Genomic DNA, 22,645 nt, shown 5'->3' with positions numbered 1-22,645 from the left:
AATAAACCTAAATAGTCAAATATATTATCTAAAGCATTCGAGTATATAAACCTAAATAGTCAAACATATTATCTAAAGCATTCGAGTATTTTAGGAATAGAAAAGTTCTTATCTACACTTGCTGGACACTTTCTTGTTTATGGGCTCAGATGGGTCCGAAAGAGAATACAAAACTTAAGCATATATTAACATTTTTCACCTTAGGCCCACCAATCTTATTCCTCTTCTTATCTTTTTCTTCTGTTCTCCGTCGAAAACCTACGGCGACAGCTATTTCACATCTTCCTTTTCTTAAATCAACGGTGATTGAGTGAGTTGGTGACGTTCCCCACCCCCTGTGTTCTGAAGACTCTAGTGGCTCGTACACAGCTTCTAATCTTCAGTTTCTTTCATCTCCAGTTTCTTCATCAAATACCTGTTTTCTCGAAGCTTCGTTTGATTCTCACTGAAATCTTACCATCGACCAGCTTCCTCCGATTGTCTTTTTCCCAAGAAAACTTGTCATTATCACTGAAATATCGACGAATGTCGATTCCTGATTTGAATGAACTCGATACCATGGTTAGATAATCGTTCATGTTTCTGTAGTTTCCGGTGAAGACCATTCTCGATCCTTCTAAAGCTTCCTTGTTTCTGTTATATGAAATCATTGATTTAAAATTCCACTAATATTTTCTTAATAGTTAGTGTCCAACTTTGTATAGATCGACAGCGAGGTCATACAAAGGAGAAGAAGATGAGGTGTCTCGGATTGCCCACAAATTCTTGGGCTTTCGCTTGATAATTCTCTAGCCCATCTGTAGACAGACATTTTATGTGATTGAGGCCAACTGAATAGTCCATTTTAAAACAGTAAAACGAAACATTTTACAAACCCGTGTTTAGGCAAGCTGACGTGTCACACTCTGGTTCTTTTACTTTATGACGTGGTTGCCTGTGTGTTTTCATTTTACTTTATTTTATCTTTTGCTACGGCATCTTTTCTTTGAAGTTTATTAAATTTTCCCTAATTTCCTTGAAAATTGTAACATAACACACAACTTAATCTTCCATATCTGTATAGCTGAAAAGCATTTACAAAATATGGAGTACATAGTAAGAAATCCTAAATCAATTCATTCTCTCTGGCTAAAGTTAATTTTCTTTTTTTGGCCTTAACTTAATTTAAAAAAGCCTTTTATTAATCCAACATTTTATGCAGTTTGCTAAGAGATGTTTGTTTTGTTGAATCAATGTTACAAGACCATAGGCTACTGTAGGTATATATTATTGAGAAAACGAACATTAAAATCTTGAACTTTAAATTAAATCCAAAAAGTCTCTAACTTGTGTTTGAGTAAAAGAAATTTGAACTTATAAATATTGGTCGTTTTAACTATTTTGTTGATTCGACCATTTAAGAAACTCTAATAGTCAACTATTAAACTGGTGTAACAACCGTTAAATCCAACACAACACCATTTTAAAAATCATTTTAAGAAAAATCTCAAATCAGTTTCATCTTTCTCACTCAAAAATCTAACCCCTAATTCAATTTTGTCTTTTCCAAATTGAATCTCCGATAAAGCCAAGCAGTGGTGGTTTATCCACTGGCAGATAATGATTTTCATTAGGGATAGGTGTTCGGGTACCCATTCGGGTTCGGTTCGGATCTATTCGGGTTTAAAGATTTCAGTCCCGTTCTGGTATTTTTAAATTTCGGCTCGGATTCGGTTCAGATCTTTGCAGGTTCGGTTCGGGTTCGGATAACCCATTTAAATAATTTTTAAAATTTTAATATTCATTATATGCTTAAAAATTTTCAAAATCTATAAAACAAAATAATATATTACATATATATTTGTATAATATATGTCAAAATACCTAAAATTAACATATAAATTGGTTTGATTTGAATATTTGGATAGAAAATCAATAGATATTTCAAGTATTTTGGTGTTTTGAATATATTTTACCTATTTTAGAAATTTACTTTTAACTATTTATGTGTATTTTCAAGTATTTTAGACAACTTAAAAGTATCTTATACATTTTGGATGTTTTTAATATTAATTAAATTTAAAAATAAGTAATATATTTAGATATATAAATCTATTTCGGTTACATTCGGATACCCGAAATATTTTGGTTCGGGTCTGGTTCGGTTTCGGTTCTTTAGATACCAAAATTTTGAACCCGTTCGGATATTTAATCAATTTCGGTTCGTGTCCTGTACTACTTTTTTGGATCGGGTTCGGTTCGGTTCTTCGGATTCGAGTTTTTTGCCCAGCCCTAATTTTCGTCAAAGATTGCCTTTAAAATAGATTCGGGGAAGATTAAATCCAATTGGGAATCAGGTATTTGAACGAGAAAACTGTTTAAAACAAAATGTTTTTCTTAAAACAACATCAAATAGGGTTTAATGGTGGTTACTCGAGTTTAGTAGTTGGCTATTTGAGTTTCTTAAATGTTCGAGTCAACAAAATATCAGAATTAAAATGACCAATATTTAAAAGTTCTGAAATTTTTTTTTGGCTCAAACACAAATCGAAAAGCTTTTTGGGCTTTAATTTGAATGTTCATAATTTTAATGGCCGTTTCCTATATTATTTCCATTCCGTATATTATTTTCGATTTGGTTTTGTGAAACCCGTCTGATATATGAGACCATTGACTTTGGGTTTCACTTCTCACTCATCAATAACCAGAAGATTTCGACACTGAAAAGCCCATTTAAATTGGAGTGAATGATACAAGCCCAAATACTAAAAAGTCCATTTGTTACGTCGTCAATTATTCTTTATCTTATTCGACAAGCAGTGGGCATTTTCGTAATTTACAATTTTGGGGAAATCACAATAATATTAATATCAACTCTGGGACCACCGTTTCCTTCCCCACCACAACCAACCATTTTCCTCCGTTTCTTCTTTTAAAATAAATATATAAAATTGATTTCTAAATAAAAAAACAATTACTATTATCTTTGGTATTTTATTTCGTCAAGATATACTTTAAACGTTTAATAAATTAATTTATTATTTATTTTTCTCTTCTTCTTCTTCTTCATCAATTTGTTTTTCCTTTCTTCCATGGCTTCCTAAGCTTTCCTCTCTCTCTCTTCACCTGCAATTTTCCTTCGATTTTTTCTCTCTCTCTTTTTAATTTCAGTTTCTCTTAATCTCCTTGTCTTTGGAAAAGAAACGACATTGGTGAATCGTCCTGTAATTTCATTCGTCAGATCGTAATATAATTTTAACTTATCCCCGCATCAATGGTAAGGAATCTCATAAGTGTATTCATAAATTTTGAACCTAATTAATTTAATATTTTCAATATTTTAATTAGGTTTTTGAATTTCGCTACAACTTTTCTACCTAAAATCTCTGTAAAACGAATCAAAATCTTATCAATGAAACCAGATAAATACGTTTTCAATCAATAATCGTTTTGTGGTTTGTTATTGTTGTGGTTATGTTTATGTAAGTTTTTTTTCCTCCATTGATGTAAAAAAAAAACTCTTTTGTTTTTTTTTGGTTTGGTTCATAGTTATTGTAAAACCTTCTTCTTACTATTTGATTTGATCTGTTTTGTTTCTGTTTCTTCTTGATTTTCAGTTTTTTGTTTAATCCCAATTTCAGAGAAATTTCACAGGAAAAAATAATAAATTTTACTCTTTTTTTTTTTCTGTCTCTGGGCACATCCTTCTGACTTTTCTTTCCGGTGTAAATCCTTATGATTGTTTTTTTCACGAAATAAATACTGTTTTGAGAATATATGCCTTTTAAAGAATTTGTTCATATTCATGAATGAATTGATTTTTAAAAAATAGTTTCTCCAGATTCTAAAACCCGATCTGGATTTAAGCATCCTTATCTGATTATTTTCTTTCACAAAAATATGAAAATAAAAACCAAATTTTTACTTGATTAATATATTAAAGATAAAACATTTGTTGTTAATATCAAAATTTCTCCTTTGTTTTGCAGATAACTTTGTTGTTTACCTGAGTTAATCTTCCTTCCTTTGGATGAAGAAGGTTGGTGATTGCTGCAGCTTGTAGAAAAGCTGCTTCTTTTGAACTATGTTTCTAACTTTTACAACTAATCACTCCAAACATGAGAAGCTGTTGGTTCCTCTTTACTTCATGCTACAGTCAACAAGAATCAACCAGTTTATGCAAACCAGTCTTAAAACAATAGACACAACAACACACCTATCAAAGGTGGAGTTTATCATCAGAGATCTATTGACCATTCTTTTATAATAATGGAAAGGTTTGCTTTCTTTTTTTTTCTTATTCTTCCTTGCACATATTGGTTTGGACTTAATGCTATAGAAACAGACAAGATTCTGTTTGTGTGTGCAGATATAAGTTTCTGGAAGAGCTTGGTGATGGTACATGTGGCAGTGTATATAAGGCTGTCAATCTTGAAACATATGAAGTTGTAAGTTTCATGATGAAAATAAGTTTTTTTTTTTTTTTCCACTCATCCAATTTTATAACCTTAACTTTATAGGTTGCTGTTAAGAAGATGAAGCGAAAGTTTTATTATTGGGAAGAGTGCATGAATCTGCGAGAAGTAAAGGTATTGTACTTGTATCGATTCTTCAAGCAGTTCACTTTTGTGTGTTCAGAGTTTGATGATGTGATTTTTTTGTGACTCTGCAGGCTCTTCGTAAGCTAAACCATCCTCACATCATAAAGTTGAAGGAGATTGCGAGGGAACATAACGAGCTTTTCTTCATCTTTGAGTGCATGGTAGTAGAGAAAGAGAGATGATCTTCCCTTTCTTTTCGTCCTTTGTAACATGTTTTAATTAATATATTCTCCTTAATTTAGGATCACAATCTATACCAAATAATGAAAGAAAGGGAACAAAGACCTTTCTCTGAGGGAGAGATAAGAAGTTTCATGTCTCAGATGCTTCAAGGCCTCTCACACATGCATAAAAATGGTTACTTCCATAGAGACCTGAAACCAGGTATGTATGTTTTGTCATATGCTTGCTTCTCTTTCTTTGAGTGTCTTTTAACAATTTGTATTCCGTTTTTTTTTTTTTGGTTTTGGAAGAGAATTTGCTGGTGACCAACAACATCCTGAAAATTGCTGACTTTGGACTGGCTAGAGAAGTTGCATCTATGCCTCCTTATACTGAATATGTGTCTACACGTTGGTAAGTTAATGGTTCATTTGATATTGTTTTATTAGCTAGCTTTTAACTGGCTCTCTTATTTGAAACAGGTATCGAGCTCCAGAAGTTTTACTACAGTCTTCCTCATACACTCCTGCAGTTGGTACTTTCTCAAAAATCTTTTTCTGCTTCATCACTTTACAATATAGTTTAACATTTAAAATAACTGCAGACATGTGGGCAGTGGGGGCAATATTAGCTGAGCTTTTCGCTATTTCTCCCTTATTTCCTGGTGAAAGGTGAATTATTTGTTCTTTTACCAAATGCTAAACTGAATCTCTGAACAATGAAATCTGTTACTGCATTTAAAGCTTCTTTGGTCAAGTTTTGCGTAATACTATTTACACTAATATAATGATTTTCTTATGAGCAGTGAGATAGATCAACTATACAAGATTTGCTCTGTTCTTGGCAAGCCTGACTGGACCACATTTCCTGAAGCAAAAAGCATATCTCGGATCATGAGCATTAGCCACACAGAGGTAAGATACCTTAATGAAGTTGCTTATAAGATATTCAATCTGATCTCTGAATTTCTTTATGAACAGTTTCCTCAAACAAGGATTGCTGATCTACTCCCCAATGCTTCCCCTGAAGCTATTGATTTGATCACTGTGAGTCCTTGTGTTCACTCTTCTTTGAAAGTTAGTATATATTGGTTCTTATATTGAATCAACAGAGACTTTGCTCATGGGATCCATTGAAACGACCCACTGCTGATGAGGCGCTAAACCATCCCTTCTTCAATGTAATCTGACTTATCCTCTTTCTTCTTTTGAATCTGTTTCACACACACTCTCTGTATTGATAATATAAGACACCACCAATAGATGGCTACGCAGGCTTCTTATCCTCTACATGACCTTGAGTTGAGGCTTAACACCATGGGTGAGCGTTTTTTCTTTATTTCTGCTTTCACAGCAGATATTAACTTTGTTGTATTCAGCAGCGGAGATGCCTAACCTTGAGCTTAACCTCTGGGACTTCAACACAAAACAAGATGAATGTTTTCTCGGCTTGACCCTGGCTGTAAAACCAAGTGCTCCTAAACTAGGTAAGTATCATTCCCTTATGTAGAGTAGATGCATATGGTCATATGATTACACATATTGACATTGCAACAATCCTTTTTTTTTTGCTGCAGAAATGGTCTGCAATGCATCTCAGGACATGAGTGAGGTAATCTTTTAGACACCATGAAGTTGTAATGAGCTTCTCATTGAGTTGTTGTAATGAATCCAATACTCTCCTTTTTTTTTTGCAGAACTTTCTCTTTTGCCCTATGGTTAACAATGATCGTGAACCATCAGGTGATAAAACTTGAGCCTTTGATTAAACTTAAGCATATGTGTTTGGTTATGTTTCTCTTTATTGAATTGTTTTTTTTTTTGAACATTTACAGTTTTCTGGTCTCTGCTCTCCCCTGATGAAAACCGCGTCCACGCACCTGTTGAATCATGTCCTCTATCTCTGTCCTTCAGGTGAGAATGATTCAATGTTTTTTCTACTGAATTCATTAATGTGTTAACAGAAACTTCTTTGTTGTTGTGAGCAGTCCAGTGCAGCAACACACAAGCGTGGGACCTCCACCACAGTCAACAACAGGGTTCACCATGGGATCATCAATGCAACCGAACATGTTGGACCGCCCATGGATGGCTGTGTCTGCGCCGTTTCAACAAACTCATTACCTCTGATCTTACTTAATCCATAATACCTACTAAGAAAAAGTAAATAACACAGAGGTTTGTCAGTTAAAAGAAGATAGAGAAGAAAAAAACAAACAGAGAGGAGGTTGTAGATTTTGCCTGTCACCTTATTATTCTCTGATTTGTAAAGATTGGGGGTGTTTTAGGTGACTTTAATTTTCTCCCAGAGCTTGAACTTAAATCATTAACTATTTTATCCATTCTTGAGAACCGACAAGTCTCCCTTTTGTGTAATATATATATTATAAATGAGATAATTGCTTTTTTTTTTTTTTTTTTTTTTGATCAACAAATGAGATAATTGCTTATGTTGTCTTCTTTTCTGTCTCATGTGGGTTCATAATAATATACCCAATCATTCAAACCTTTGTCGTGGCTCATCCTAAGGGGTTAGCGCAAGTAGTACGTGGCTCGGGTTATTTGGTTTTCGGTTAGCAAAAAAATATGTTAGAACTGTATATCGAACAAAAATCCGGTTTGTTTGTTGATGAAAATTCTGCCATAGTTGACCAAAAATTTGGGCTTTGATTTAATCTTGATTACAAATTTGGATTTTGGTTAAATTTGATTAATTTGATTCAAAAATTTGGTTAAGATCGAGAGTGTATAGTAACAATTTAAAAAGAAAATCAATTTAACAGCTGCCGAACAAAACCAAATCAATTACTAGTTTTTTCTAGATAACCCCACCCAAATTGAACTAAACTCGTAATTAAATTTGAATTTTGGTTCAGCTGGTTCGGTTTGGGTCAAAATCAGGGGCGGATCCCGCTGACAACTTAGTGGGGTCACTTGACAGCATTTCCAAAAATAAACTCTATTTGAAGTTTCCAAAACTCTATATTTGAAGTTTAAAACTGTTCTTATCAAAAAGCAAAACTTCAAACTTAAGTTCAAAATTATTTGTATTTTATAATATGGTACTTATATTTGTCATAACTAATTTGAATTCATAAAACTTTTGTAAATAACTAGCACATTTATAAACATATTACAACAATATTAATTAATAAAATATCCTATTAAAATATAAAAATTTAAATAAAAATAACTTAATTAATATTCAAACAAAACACCATATTATTTCATAAAATGATTTTCGTAATGCATATATGATCGATCTATTAGTGCATTTCGAAGTAAAAATGGTTCTCTTCATTTTTATTTTGTAGATTACGAGCTAAAATTTATTGAAATCGAGTGATATTGATTGATACTTGTAAATACTTTAGATCAGAACAAGAAAGTAAAAGAGAAACATAAAATATTGCTAAAAGATTAATTTCTTTTCGATGATATTAATACTCGTGAATATATTTGATATGCACAAGAAAGAATTGTACGAAAAAGACTTCATAAACAACGACAACAACCATCTTCAGTTACAAAAACAAAATTGGACAATATTTGAAAATTTTGAAGGTTTCGGATCAAACTTACATGACTATTAGTGTTGTTGTAATATTTAAATTTGTGTAATAGTCATGTCTTCATGAAATTTTTAAAAATATTTTTTGTTAAGTTTATTTTGTATAGTATTGTTGTCTAAACTAGTTTAAAATATTTTAAATCTTATTTTAAAGTTTTATTTAATTTTATGTGTAAAATTTAAATTTTGTAAAAAATAATTTTTTAAGGATTAAAACAATGAACGAGAAAATATTTATGAAACATAAAGGTGATGTGTGATTGTAGGAACCAAAATGAAAATTAAAATATAAAACTTCAAATTTGAGTAGTGAAACTTCAAATATAGAGTTTCATTCCTCAAAACTTCAAATTTGAAGTTTTAAATTTTTTTTTTAGAGCAAAAAACTTCATATTTGAAGTTATAGAATGTCTTTTGGAGATGCCGTAAAATAAGTACTAAAATATAAATTGTATATGATTTGCTTAAAAGTTAACGGTAGTTTGTTTGCTCCTAATGACCCTTCAAAACCCAGTTCCGATTCCCCACTGACACCCTTCCAATTATATTTTTAATTAATGTATATCTATAAGATACATGTATTTATTGTATGATCCCAGTTAAAAAAATTTGAGTCTGCCCTGGTCAAAATCTCAGCCCCAACAGATAGAATGGGACAAAGAAAAACAGTTCGTGGAGATTAACTTCCAACAGTACTCGCGCTACATCCAATCGAGTACAACGTTCTGTAGACGGATGCAGTCTAACAAACTTGCCCACAGGAGACGATAAGCACTTCAAACCCTTATGGGAGAACATGTAATTTGGCACAGACTTTAAATCAACCCACAGTGGCATTGCAGACAAATCCGGAGGAGATGCTGCTGTCTCTGGAGTCCATAGATTGATAACTAGAGGCACATCAGTCACGTGCCAGTACCTCCTTCTCAATACCTTATGCTGCAGAGCCTCATTTTCAATTCGAAACAAAACTGAAGTCTTGCTTATGAACTGAACATCGATTTTCACCTTCACACCTGGACTCGTCCAGATACGATTCACAGTAGCATGGATACTCCCAACATGTGGCGCATCCCCAATAAAGTATCCCACAACGTAATTCTTCCATAGAGGATCAGAGCTTGTATAGATATCTTCCGGAATGTCAATCGCCGCTACACCATTAGACACCTCGAACACCGGTCGCGAACTACCCACCACTGGAGATTTCCAAGGGTTTTGAGCCGCCGGGATCACCAAATCCAACGAATCCATGAGAACCTAAAATGACGATATGAAAGAGGGAAGAAAAGACCAGAGATTAAGAAACAGAGACTTCTCGTCGATGAGCGTGAGGCTGCACCAACGGAGACGACGGCGCAATAGGGCTGCGGAACCCTAGTCGCGGAATCGCCTAATCGCCTCCATTCCATTCTCTAATCGCATCCATTCCGTTCTCTATCGCCCTAGTCGCGGAACCCTAGTCGCGGAATCGCCTAATATATTTATATTGTTTTCATATTAGTCTAAAAAATATATATGCTAATTATGTTTTCATATAATATATATATTAAAACATAATTAACATAATTTTTAAACTAAAATGAAAACAATATATTAAAATAATCTAAATTTCATTTCTAAGATAATAATGTATATAAAATATTTTCTATTTTTGATGATTTTCTATATTTTGACTGCTAGATTTAAAATGATTTTATAGATCTTCTAATAATAAAAACAACTTTATTTTCCGAAGATTTTCATTGTGTTGACAATACCATGCACTCTTGTAAAATAAATAAAAAATATAATCGAATTTTACTGCTTATGTTAATTTATAAACGTGTGTCATGACATCCAATTAACTAAAAAAGAATCAACACATTAAAAATAATAGTAGTATGCATGCTGCAGAGTGCAGCCTTACAAAATTGAAATAATCTGGCCAAGATATAGATTTTTTAAAAATCATTAGTGTACATATTTGTTCTTCTTCCTTTTTTTTTGGAAAAGGGCATTACATAGATGTTCTTGAATTGTGATCACAGGCTACTGTGGTATATGGCAATATCCCTACTCATGTAGAATAAAAGGAAACTAGGATAAGGCTTGCGTCTGGCATGATGAATTTATTTGTATATATTATCGATAATTTTTTAATATATTTGATCATTTTATTTATACATATACAATGTTTTTTTTGTTATTATATAATTTCTTTCCGATGGATCAGATGGAACTAAACTATAATTAATATATCATAGATTGATCGGAGTGGACATTAAACAAATTATGACACAAAAATTTTATTTTTTCCACTACACATTTTTGAAAAAAGTGAACAATACTGTTTCCACAATTGAATTATTTTGACATTTATCTTCAATATAGTTTTGAAAAGTTTCAGATCAACCATCAAACTAATACATGTCATTTTAATGTTTTTAGTCGTATGCTTAAGGAAAACTTACATTTTTGTAATTTAAAGTCATTTAAAAAATTCAAAATATAACATATAAGAAAAAATCTAACATATAAGAAAAATATAACATAAAAGGTTTTTTTTGTAATTTAAAGTCGTTTTAAAAAATTTTAAATATAACATATAAGGTTTTCTCATTTTTGTAATTTAAATTCATTTAAAAAAATTCAAAATATTACATATAAGAAAAAATATAATTTTTTATTATATGGTTAATGTGATTGTTTATTTTTTTAATAATATAAAATTTAGAAAAATGAAAAAGGATGAAAAAATTGTTATCAGATCTTTATTATTCATAGTCATTAATTGCTATATATATGTTAATCATATTAGGTAATTCTGTAGTTTTTATTTAAGAAAAGAATACACGCTTCTTATATTTTGGGTTAATATAATGTTCCCTAATAATTGGATTTGAAACAACATTTTTTTCAATTGATTCTTAAGTTGCCACCTAAGCTAAATTGTCATCTTAATTAATTGACACCTAAACATGATTTTTTTAATTATTGCAAACTTAAGATTACAAAAATGATCCTTAATTAATATACATGAGATATAGTCGAATTTATTATGTTATTTTTAAAATATAGTTAGCTAAAAATCTACAAACTAAAATACAATATGCATGCTGCAGCCTTACAAAAATTTAAAATGTGTTATATACATATAGATTTTTAAAGATGATTACATTACATAGATGTTCTTGACCACAAAATTAATGATGTGAAATTGTTATCGTAGGCTTTCACGCATGCTACCTTAATGTCTCAATCATTTCTCAATGCCATTCGACTCATCAGCATTTGACTCCTATAATAATTACTCCCTCTGGATTTAAATATAAGATGTTTAAGGTTTTACACACATATTAAGAAACAATAAATACAATATTTTAGTTGTTACTTTTTGATTATATCAATAAAGTTTCACCACTCATAATTTTACTTTTTATTTTATATTTAAATTTTAAAAATAAATGCATTAATTATATCTCAAAACATCATACATTTGTATACAAAATAAAAATATAGAACATCTTACATTCGTATCCGGAGGTAGTATACATTATTATCAATTTTTGTCGGCATAAAATTGAGAATTTTATAAAGTAAATTAATACTTATTGAAAAAAAAAAAAGAAGAATGAAAATTGAAGTGGGTGCTGGTGGCAGCAAATGGTTGGGGCCTACTTCCAGGTTTACATCCTTGTCGTTTTCTTTGCTCCTAACGCAAGAGCTGTAATCGTCTGCACCACAGAGCATTTTAAGTTTTTAACAGCTACATATAATAACAAGCCACGTTTCTATAATTAGACACAAGTTGGGGTGTCGTAAAATATACAGCTCTTTATTGTTTCAATTAAAATTAGAAAGAAATCGAAAAACTAAAAGATTTTAGAAAGAGGAAAGAAGAAGAGAGGAGGAGATTTTAGAGAAGAAGAAGAGAGGAGATTCTGTTTGGATACACTGCGGATCATATCCGAGAAAAACTTCTTTTTTTTTTGATTATCTTGCTCGTACCTTCTTCTTTATGACGACGATGATGGTAGTTAACAGCTTCGATTTATGGCAAAAGGATGTTTTCTTCTCTGCAGCTGAAGAAGTACAAAAGTCTGCAGATATGTATGTATATGTTTTATGTTATTATGGAGTCAGATTATCTTTTGCTTATAAATAGTTAATTTTGATTTTTCCTTTATTCAGAATGGAGTCTGCTTATAGATTGTGGATTAGAGGGAAGAAAGATGACATCTTTAAGGAACTTCAAGCAGCTTTGGGTACTGCCAAATGGCAGGTATTTTTTGGGAACCTTTCTCTGCACAAAAGTCTTTCTTGAATAATCTTTTAGTGTCTTGTACTATTTTGGAATCTCGGTACAATTTTGTAGTGAATAACCAGCGAATTAGACAAGAAAAACTAGATAAAAACTTGATTGAAGCAAACACTTAGATCCCTATTCATAAACCTCAAACCCAATTTACTATTTTGATGTAGAATGGGTTTTATAAACCAAATAGAATATTATATCGGTCCGGCAAAACTGAATGTGGTCTTTTACCAGCGGTATGAAGCTCGGATATTTATGAAATTTGGTTCAGTTATTCAGTTTTTGGTTCTGTTCGGATAACAATGTCAGGAATGAGCTAATATCCAAAACAATTGGTTCTCTAATTCTGTTCTGGTTTGGTTCAAATTTTCCAGATAATTTTGGATAATTCAGTCAAGAAATCAGTTTTTTTTTCCGGGATTAAGTATCGGATCTTTCGAATAAATTTAAATATCTGGGATGCATATTATTCGGGTAATTCAGAAAATATTAAATTTTTGGATAATTCTATTTGGATAATTTGTTTTTTTTTCCTGGGTAGTTTGAGTTATAAGTAGTACTTTAAAAATATTTGCTAATTTTTAAACTAAATATAATTAATGATTTAGGTATAAACTGTATTTTTGATATATTCACTTGGTTCTCGATTCGGTTGGTTTCGTTTCAATTTTTGGTTTAGAGATATACAGACCGCTCGTTATTTGTGAATGGTTCGGTTTTCTGGTTCAGTTCCGGTTTGGTTTTCGGTTTTCGATTTTCGGTTTATATGTCCATGCCTACCTAGCACCCTGGGATTTAAGTCATTGTTAAAGTTAATAAGTTTCTTGAATCATGTTCTCTGGTTTAGTGTGTTCTTGTTGAATTTTGAAGAATGGTTTTGTTTGTTTTTTTTTGCCTCGTTTTATCGGCTATTGCTAATTTATTATGAATCAGTTTGAGGAGTTTCATAATATGTTAGAGTTGAGTCATCTCATGTTTATTGTAATGTTATCTTTGGGAGGTTTCAAGAAAGTGTTTGTTTGTTTTTCTCTTTAGTTCAAGATTCAAGATAATTGAGTCTTCTTTATGTTAACTGCTAAATTTGAAACTATGATTTTCAGTTGGAGGAGTTTGAGAAAGCAGTCAGATTGAGCCATAGGCAGTGTGGGGATGATTCAACATCCACAACACGGCACAAACAGTTTGTTGCCGCTATAGAAAACCAGATTCATCGCGTTGAAGCCCCACTGCAAGAAACTTATAGTGAAAATGGAAAAGAACCCCTCCGTTGGGTTAATCTCAGTGAAGAAGAGAGAGACGACTTGGCCATGTTTCTCTCTGGATCTTCTTTAACCTCACATAGCTTTAGTAGTGAAAGCAGCATCAAGTCGAATGTAGCTGAAGTTACAAATGACGTTAATGGCTCTGAATGTGTCATAGACATTCAAGAAAGCGCAAAACCAAGAAATGCAGAGAAAACAGCGGGGACAAGAAGGACATGGAGTTCACCAGATTTCAGTTCCTTGAGGATTATAGTTCCTGGTGATAATGAACAAGAAGAGGAGAAACTAGTGACACAAATCGAAGCTACTCCTAAAGTGAAAGGAAGTAAGCCTGTCTTGTGGATGCAGAGACTTCCTGATCATACTCAGGTGAATTCTCACAATCACCTTTGCTCTAATACATTTCTTTACTCATTGATTAGGAAAGACTAACTTACCTTTTATGACTCTTCTCAGATTGGTTGCTTCCAAAATCCGATACGCTTATCATTTAACCATCCCATCAAGCTCACTGTTTCCTTAATGCTAATGGTGTTTCTTCTATGTGAGTCAATCTTCACTTGTTTTTTTTCCTTAAATGATTTTGATCTTGTGAGTGTTGAGTTTCTAATGAGCATTAGTGTTTAAAACGATGCAGTACCCTTCGTAGTGTATTCATCTTGAGAATTCAACCACTGTTCTCAAGAAGCTTATCATCATCCCTCAAGAACAAGTAGAGATTAAAGAGATTCACATATAATTACTTTCCATTTGTTGCTTTTCTGTTCTACAGGGAACATATAAGAAAATCATAAACTTGTCACACTGAGTAGAGTTTACACTTTGGTTTTGGCTATCGTTTATGAAGAATGTAAATGTAGAATACGTTACATAGTTTTCAAGTATTTGTTGTCTCTGCTCTTTCTCTTCTTGCCTTTACAGTTACCAAGTGTCAACCAACAATAGTATAGGTAAGTTGGTCAAGAATATCTTTTTTTGATCAACTTAGAATATCTGGCTAAAAGACATTTGGATAGTTTTTTTTTTTTTTTTTGTGTGGAGGTGATAAACACCGAACTAGCTAATAATCGAAAGTTGGTTTTAGATTGTTTTTTTTTAGTTGTATTAATATTTTTAAAAATTCTAAGAATGATAAGTTGGCTTAATTAGTTCAAATAATTTTTTTCAAGTAAGTCAATGATATTTAAATACTCGAAACAATATTTAATATATTTTTTTTAACATCACTGATAAAAATATTACTCTTTTAGTGCTTACTATGAATACTGAACATACAAACTACAAAAATTGATTTAATTAATATAAAAAGTTCTACATCCAAATCATAGTCACATTTTGATTTATCCATCATACTAATAATTGTAACCTAGAAAAGTAATTTTATTTTAGTTTTGATCCAACATATTGAAAATAGTATTCATTGACTCTATTTTCTAGTATTGATAAAATTATACAAAAAGAATAATTTTATTCTGTTTATTTTTAAAACGGTAAATAGATATATTTCAAAGATTTTATTAACTATTTAAGGTAAAAAAAAATAGAATTTTAGTTATAATATAAGTCCTTAAAGCAAGGGGGACTATCTACTATTAGATGTCTTTGGTGTAGTGGCATACGTATGAATTTCAAGTAATCTGCAGCCGTAAGTTCGAATGCTCCTTTAACCCCTATTTTGTCTTTATTGATATTTTTTGTCTTTTTGTTTTTGATAGTCACAACACGTAAAAGATTTGGTCGTAATCTATGATTACCCAATAATGTAATTTCGTTTTATGGCTATATATCCCTTATATATTAATAATTGAGAAGTATTACAACATTTTCTCGTAGCCACGTGTTATCACCAGATTGATTCTTAGAATACTTAGAAAAATAAGTTTGTCCTTCTAAACATATATTATATTTTTTTATAAACTAACTATCAAATTGATTAGTAGTGTACAAAAGAATATTCTCTTTTCTTTTTTTTTAAATAAAAATTACGAAATTACCTAATATGATTAACATATATATGACAATCAATGATTTTAAATAATAAAGATTTGATAACAATTTTCCTATCTTCCTTCATTTTTGTCAAATTTTATATTATTAAAAGTTTAAACAATCACATTAACTATATAATTAAAAATAGATTATTTTTTATATGTTATATTTAAAAAAATTTTAAACGACTATAAATTACTAAAAATGTTTTAAAAACATTGTGTCGATGGTTTAACCTTTTATTTTTATAACAAGATATCAATGATCATAAAATTGTATGAATATGAAGTCTCTTTAATAAATATATATTTTAATATTTTTAAAATTAAACTATACACCATATAAAAATACATAAATATGTTAATTTCCAAAATTTACATTGATAAGTATTTAGACCTTAATATTTTAATTTTAAAATCTGTATTAAAAAAATCTCACGTTGAAAAATTTGTAATTAATGGTTTAGATTTTTCTGTTACATGAAATATAAATTTTTAATAAAATCATATGAGTAGGAAATCTCAATATTAAAAATATATTAAAATATACTATATATATGTCAATATCACTGAAATTTAATTATCTACTACATAAAATAAATAAAATGAACACAAAATAAATAATAATAAGTAAAATCATTTGCATACATAATATTTATTCCGCGCAAGACGGGGATTATAACCTAGTACTATAATATAACTGAATAGGTTTAGAAACTACATAAATTAAATAATAATTAATTATTTTCTTTATCTTAAGTCTTAATAGTTGCATTTTTTTTCTTTTCACTTTGAAAAGCAGTTAATTATTTTCTTAACCTTAGCAGTTTCACAGTTACCCAAAAATGTAATTTCGTTTTCTTTTCACTCATTGCCATAACGTTAATACTCCCTCTGTTTTATTTTAAGTGTCACTTTGGTTTTGTGTACACAGATTAAAGAAACAATTAATTTTGTATTTTTCATATATAAAAACACAATTACCTATACACCTAACCATATTTTAACCAATAGAAAAATAAATTGTTAAATAAAATTAATAAATTTTGCATTGAAAATAAAAAAAGATCCTTATTTTGTAACGAAAAAATTTATCTACAACGAGACTTAATATGAAACAGAGAAATTGTAAGCAGACCTCTGTTTTAGTTATAAAAAAGCAGATCTCTGTTTTCCTTCTCTATTTCTTAAGTTATGATTTTCTATAGAAATTTCTGAAAATTTACAGACTGGTTAATGTAAAAACAAATTGTTTGGTTTAGATTTTTTTGTTGCACATTTTAATATAAAAAAAATAAACTAGAGGTCTACTTATAAAGATTTGCCAACTTAACAAAAGTTTACAAACAGATTAATATTGAAAAGATTTCTTATAGTAAAAAAGAGGGGCACTGATAATATATTAAAATAAACACGAAAAAATCTATGCAAAATCTAATTTATCAGTTCCCTTTATTTTTGTATATGTGTCCCCTAACTCACTAGAAATTTCACATGTGATTTCCCTTTATCAGTTCCCTTTAATCAACATCATCTTACACATTATTGATTTTGGGTTAAGTTTGATAAATTCTGTTTCTTTTTTGAAAAATGTATTTCTCAAAAAAAAAGTTATAATCTTATTAAAATAATATATAAAAACACAATAAAATTCTATGAAATTGAAATAGGTTTTTGTAAAAACTAATTTAGAGGGACTATCTTTGTATAATGGTTTATTAGTAGATGGTTTCGAATCCTATCATGCAAAAATTTTCTTCAAGAAAAAAGCTTTTCTAAATGGGTTTAATTTTTTTTTGCTTTAAATTGAATCTTTAATATTAAAATAGAATCATATTATTAAATTAAAATTTAGTTGACGTATGATTTATATATATATATATATATATATATATTTCATATTATAATATAACAAAATATTTTCAAAATTTTCTTACTGTATACAGTGTTTTCTAAATAAGTAATTAGCTTTGAATCTAAAATTTTGAATTTAATTATACATTAATATTTATTATATATTATTTAATCATAAATAAAAACAAATATATATAGATATATTATAATATATAATTATTTAATAAATTAAATGATTTTAAACAGTAAATGTATTATAAATAATCGTGAATGCAGATATTTCCATCAAACATATACGATATTTTGATGACATATTAAAAACAGATAATCTCATTTATAAAAAAAAAAATCAATATGGAGTGGGTTAAAAATATAAATTAATATTTTTTAAAAATATTTTTGCTTTTAAAAGCATGGTTAAAAATCTAATATCATATTAGGGAAAATTACCAAAAATAACTCAAAACTTGATTTTGAATACAAAAATGTACCACAAATTCAATCAAATGCAAAATTAACCTAAAATGCTAGTGAAATTACAACAACATCCTTATGATCAAACAAAAAACATGTATTGAATTTTACTATTATAACCCTCTGTGTGAGAAGACTTTAAAATAATTTAATTTTTTTTTAAATTTATAACCCTCTTGGTAAGTCTTCTTGTTCCGTAGATCTTTAAAATAATTTAAAATTTTTATAAAAAATATTTTGATGGGAATAATATTTTGGTAACATATGTTATAGTATTATTGGTATTTTTAGGGTTAGATTTTGAAATTTTATCTTCTTTAAAAAAACATATTTTTGACCTATATGTGTTTTGTGACTATCTAATAACTTGATTTAAACACTTTCAAATTATCTTAAAAGTTTAAGAAAGTGTTTTTTTGCTTAGTTATTTGATTATAAGGTCTGGAAGACTCACATAAGACTCACATAAGACTTCCCAATAAGTTTTCTGACATATCCCGCCTAATTTTTTGTAGAATTAATTAAGGTTCCGCCTAAATTTTAGAAGAATTTAGGTTTTCCGCCTAAATTGAAGTCTTCCAGTAGTCTTCTGCCCAAAGTGGTATATGTTTTGGATATGTATGTTGTGTGTGTTTATATATAAGATTCTAAAAAGTTATAGATTCAACCTAATGTGATTGTTTTGTTTATTATTTAAGCATAAAAAACTTATTTTTGAAGTTTTCTCTGTTTTAAGCCATTTTAATGCTTTTGAATATGCATATTTTTTTTAGATTTGAGTCAAAATTTAGAAGACTTTTCAGAAGACTCTTGAAAGACTCTCGGAAGACTCTTAGAAGACTTCGTGGGAAGTCTTCGGAAAGTTTTCTGAAGTCTTCTGCCCAAAGCGGTACAAAAGAATGATGTCAAGTGGAGTCCAAGCTTATCTATGTTGAGGAATGATTTCTAGCTCCATGTGTATTAGTTTTCTTTATTGTCTGTTTTATGATTTGTATGTGTACTATTTTAGTTGTGAATTCTTTTATAAACTTGAAGAGATGTTAATCAAAAGAATTTGGTAAATATGTTCATGTTTTGCCAAAAGTACTTGACATCATTGAAGTTATTGATACAACATACCAAATTTTTTTTTTACCATTCTACCACTCATAATAAAACACAACAACACAAAAAACTTAGTCAAATTTACTAAAACTAAGAGAGAATACTTCACAAGGAAACTTAGTCAAATTCACAAAAGATCAAACTTGAATTTTAAGTGAAAGTTGAAATTTTAAATCTCATGTAAGTTAAAAAGTATATCTTATGATTTAAAAAGCCACATTAAACTACATGACTTGATATTTTTAAAGTTACTTAACACTTTTGAAAGTTAAATGTGGCTTTATTTTTGAAGACTCCAATCTTAAGAAGTCTTCTCGTATTAGCTAGAAACAGTAGTAAACATAAATATTTGAAATCTCATAATTATCACCAAATAAGTTATGAATTTCATCTAGGAGCCCCAATATTGACTAATACACATGAATTAGTAAGCAAATATTATAAAGTCATTTTAATTGTAGAGAAAATGAAAGTTTATTAAACATTGACGTAGAGACTTCTTAAGAAGTCTTCTATTTAGGTCACTTTTGCAATTGTAAATTTACGAAGGAAGACTTCTTAGGAAGTCTACTATACAAAAGTCATCTTGAGAAGTCTTCCTTTGTAAATGTTGGCTTACTTTTGAATTTGAAATTTTTTCGAAAATGCCAAAGAAGACTTCACGAGAAGTCTTCTCGGATAAATAAGTTAGATTTGTAATTGACCGAAATTTGTCAGAAATTTTTAACTTTTTATAGAAGACTTCTCGGAAAATCTTCTGAAAGTCTTTTCAATGTTGTAAGAAGTCTACTTCGGATACTTTTGCAATTGACTATATTTGAATTTTCTAGAGAAGACCATAGAAGTCTTCTCATTAATATTAAATGTTTCACTATTATTTTTTAATTGCAAAAGTAACCCACGCAGACTTCTTGCGACAGTGAGAAGACTTCAGAAAAAACTTTCAGAAGACTTCAATAGAAATTTTCCCCGAGAAAACTTCTCGAGAAGTCTTTTCTGGGATTTTCGATTTTTTTTCTTATTAAAGAAAAGTTAGAAGACTTCTAGGGAAGTCTTCTTGATGGAGAACACATCTAGCGAAGTCTTCTGAAAGTCTTCCCGAAGTCTTCTAAAAGTCTTCCCGAAGTCTTCTGAAAGTCTTCGCGAACAGATCTGAGAACAAAAAACGATTTCATACTTTGAACCTGTGAAATGATTTGCTTAGCTTCTCCAAGCACCCAAAACTTCACTACAAAATCTACCAAGTCGTTAATGAGCACGAATCATGAGCTTCAATGTCTCTATGAACCTTACAAAGCTTGGAATCAAAATCTTGGTTTTTTTAGAAGAATTTGAAGAGAGAGTGAAAGAAATGTGATTTGTGTGCATAAGTAATGAGATATGAAGAGTAAAAATTAAAACTTTGGTGCATTAAGAGCTTCAAATTGGTTGTTCATGGTGGTTAGTGTATTGATGGCAATTGCAATATTGTAAATACTTGGTGAAATGAGGATGATAAGGTAAAAAAGACTAATTTTTGAATAAAGAAAAAAAAATTAATGTCATTTTCGTGAATAATTCGGACTTTAGGGTGAATAGAAAAAATAAAGTTCAAAAAAACATGGGTCATTTTTATGTTTGACTTGAAATTTTAGGTCATATTTGAAAAAAAACTCTATCCGTCACATTAAGAATGAAGTCCGGCTCTGGTTCTGTGCTGGAAGTGCATTCGTAGAAGACATTTTGACTTTTTCAATTTTGATTAAGGCCTATTTAAAAAAAAAATTATATGAAAAATTGATCTCAAAATTTTTGTAGCAAAGGGTCCATTAAAATATATATACAATAAAAAAAATATAAAGAACACAACGTTAACTTTGTTAAAGAACAAAGAAAATATGATCGTTAGAGTACAATAAAAAAATATATAAACACTAGTGATCAACAACAACCTTGCAAGTGTGCAGGAGTCCATCCATAGGCTAATGCGATATAGGCACATTGAATTCGTCCATGAATAAAGTTTAAACACCAATGAACCATGGAATCTCATTCTTCTCTATAAAGACGTACATTAATCCTCTTTATATTATTTGAGGAACATTTTTAAGTTGTGATTTAAATTTTAGTGCTGATGTGTCAACACCACAACTCTTCTCACAACCTATATTAGAGTGGATCTACCACACCACAACTCTTCTCACAACCTATATTAGAGTGGATCTACATTACTAGAGCAATAACATAAATGCCATTGTGATACAACATTGTATATATGTAAGTTGAGACATATTTAATTAATTATAAGATTTTTAACGTTAAAATCATTCAGCTAAGTTTATTTTGGGTAAAAACCTCCAAACTAAGTATTTAAAGTAAAATCCCCTCAAACTAATTTTATTTAATGAATTAAACCGTAACAGATCATAATTACCATTACTACCGGTAAATCTTTAGTCTAGGGGTTTTAATATTAAAAATATATAAAAAAATCAATATTTTATAATATTATCTAAAAATTAGTAACTTCAATATTTAAAATTAGCATTTTTTTTTGTTGTAAATATATGAGTTTGATATGTTTTTAACATCAACATTATATATGTATAAATTAAAAATGTAAAAACCCAAAAAATATAATAAAACTTATATGAAGATTTACCTGTAATAAAATTACTAAAAGATTAAAAATTTAAAAAACAAGAAAATATAATAAAAATTATATCTTATCTAATAAAAATGTAATAATAAATCTTTAGATAGTTTTTATTATATTTTATAGGTTCTTACATTTTTAATTTATACATATATAATATTAATGTTAAAAACACATCAAGCTCATATATTTACAAAAAAATTTAAAAATGCTAATTTTGAAAATTTAAGTTACTAATTTTTAGATAATATTATAAAATTTTGTATTTTTTAGATTTTTATATTCTTAATGGTAAAACCCCTCAACTATGTTTACTTAATGTAGAAACCCCTAAACTAAAAATTTACCGGTAGTAATGGTAATTATGACCTGTTATGGTTTAGTTCATTAAATAAAGTTAGTTTGGAGTGATTCATTAAATAAAGTTAGTTTGGAGTGATGACAAAAAAAAAGTTAGTTTGGGGATTTTTTATTTAAATACTGAGATTTTTTACCCAAAACAAACTTAGGTGAGGGGTTTTAGCGTTAAAAAGTCCTTAATTATACGATCTTCTGCACATGGTTATGTATCTAACCGTATTATTGAAAATAAAATTAATGGCTGATTTGTTATTAAGACCGGTTTTAGACAAATGGTTTGTAAAAATAAAAAAACAGCTTAGTCATTAACAGAATATGAACTACGAAACAAACAAACATGAAATCTAATGCATTGACAA

General features: G+C 29.4%; 2 protein-coding genes across 7 annotated transcripts; both read left to right on the top strand.

The window, feature by feature from the left end:
* The first annotated feature begins 2,993 nt into the window (after positions 1 to 2,993).
* On the top strand, positions 2,994 to 7,154 carry LOC106391094 (serine/threonine-protein kinase MHK). 5 transcript variants are annotated; one of them, XM_013831664.3, is made up of 19 exons: positions 3,010 to 3,256; positions 3,969 to 4,018; positions 4,136 to 4,256; positions 4,349 to 4,427; positions 4,500 to 4,568; positions 4,652 to 4,741; positions 4,823 to 4,964; positions 5,054 to 5,156; positions 5,225 to 5,277; positions 5,347 to 5,413; positions 5,548 to 5,656; positions 5,723 to 5,788; positions 5,854 to 5,922; positions 6,005 to 6,062; positions 6,121 to 6,228; positions 6,319 to 6,353; positions 6,439 to 6,484; positions 6,577 to 6,655; positions 6,730 to 7,154. In XM_013831664.3, the coding sequence occupies exons 3-19, from the start codon at positions 4,249 to 4,251 to the stop codon at positions 6,869 to 6,871; spliced, it is 1,323 nt and encodes a 440-aa protein (XP_013687118.1). In that variant the 5' UTR covers positions 3,010 to 3,256; positions 3,969 to 4,018; positions 4,136 to 4,248; the 3' UTR covers positions 6,872 to 7,154. The 5 variants fall into 5 exon arrangements, with proteins under 5 accessions (XP_013687117.1, XP_048620408.1, XP_048620409.1 ...); XM_013831663.3 differs by having other exon boundaries at positions 2,994 to 3,256; positions 3,969 to 4,256; XM_048764451.1 differs by having other exon boundaries at positions 3,009 to 3,256; positions 5,225 to 5,413.
* A 4,944-nt stretch (positions 7,155 to 12,098) lies between these two features.
* Positions 12,099 to 14,771, top strand: LOC106391097. 2 transcript variants are annotated; one of them, XM_013831668.3, is made up of 5 exons: positions 12,099 to 12,404; positions 12,486 to 12,576; positions 13,710 to 14,240; positions 14,328 to 14,415; positions 14,509 to 14,771. In XM_013831668.3, exons 1-5 carry the CDS (start codon positions 12,313 to 12,315, stop codon positions 14,532 to 14,534), a joined length of 828 nt encoding a protein of 275 aa, XP_013687122.2. In that variant the 5' UTR covers positions 12,099 to 12,312; the 3' UTR covers positions 14,535 to 14,771. The 2 variants fall into 2 exon arrangements, with proteins under 2 accessions (XP_013687122.2, XP_022552729.2); XM_022697008.2 differs by having other exon boundaries at positions 12,105 to 12,404; positions 14,492 to 14,771.
* Positions 14,772 to 22,645: the final 7,874 nt, after the last annotated feature.

Source organism: Brassica napus, chromosome C7 (genome assembly GCF_020379485.1).
Source record: "Brassica napus cultivar Da-Ae chromosome C7, Da-Ae, whole genome shotgun sequence".
In the NCBI taxonomy this organism is placed as follows: Eukaryota; Viridiplantae; Streptophyta; class Magnoliopsida; order Brassicales; family Brassicaceae; genus Brassica; species Brassica napus.
This window is presented reverse-complemented; position numbering and strand designations above follow the sequence as displayed.

What these genes read in the sequence shown, in the direction of transcription:
- LOC106391094 (XM_048764451.1), top strand. An exon ending in GAATATGTGTCTACACGTTG is followed by an intron (nt 5,157 to 5,224) that starts GTAAGTTAATGG and finishes TATTTGAAACAG; the next exon opens with GTATCGAGCTCCAGAAGTTT. An exon ending in ACCAAGTGCTCCTAAACTAG is followed by an intron (nt 6,229 to 6,318) that starts GTAAGTATCATT and finishes TTTTTGCTGCAG; the next exon opens with AAATGGTCTGCAATGCATCT.
- LOC106391097 (XM_022697008.2), top strand. Translation starts at nt 12,313, where the DNA reads ATGACGACGATGATGGTAGTTAACAGCTTCGATTTATGGCAAAAGGAT. An exon ending in TGGGTACTGCCAAATGGCAG is followed by an intron (nt 12,577 to 13,709) that starts GTATTTTTTGGG and finishes TATGATTTTCAG; the next exon opens with TTGGAGGAGTTTGAGAAAGC. An exon ending in GCTAATGGTGTTTCTTCTAT is followed by an intron (nt 14,416 to 14,491) that starts GTGAGTCAATCT and finishes AATGAGCATTAG; the next exon opens with TGTTTAAAACGATGCAGTAC.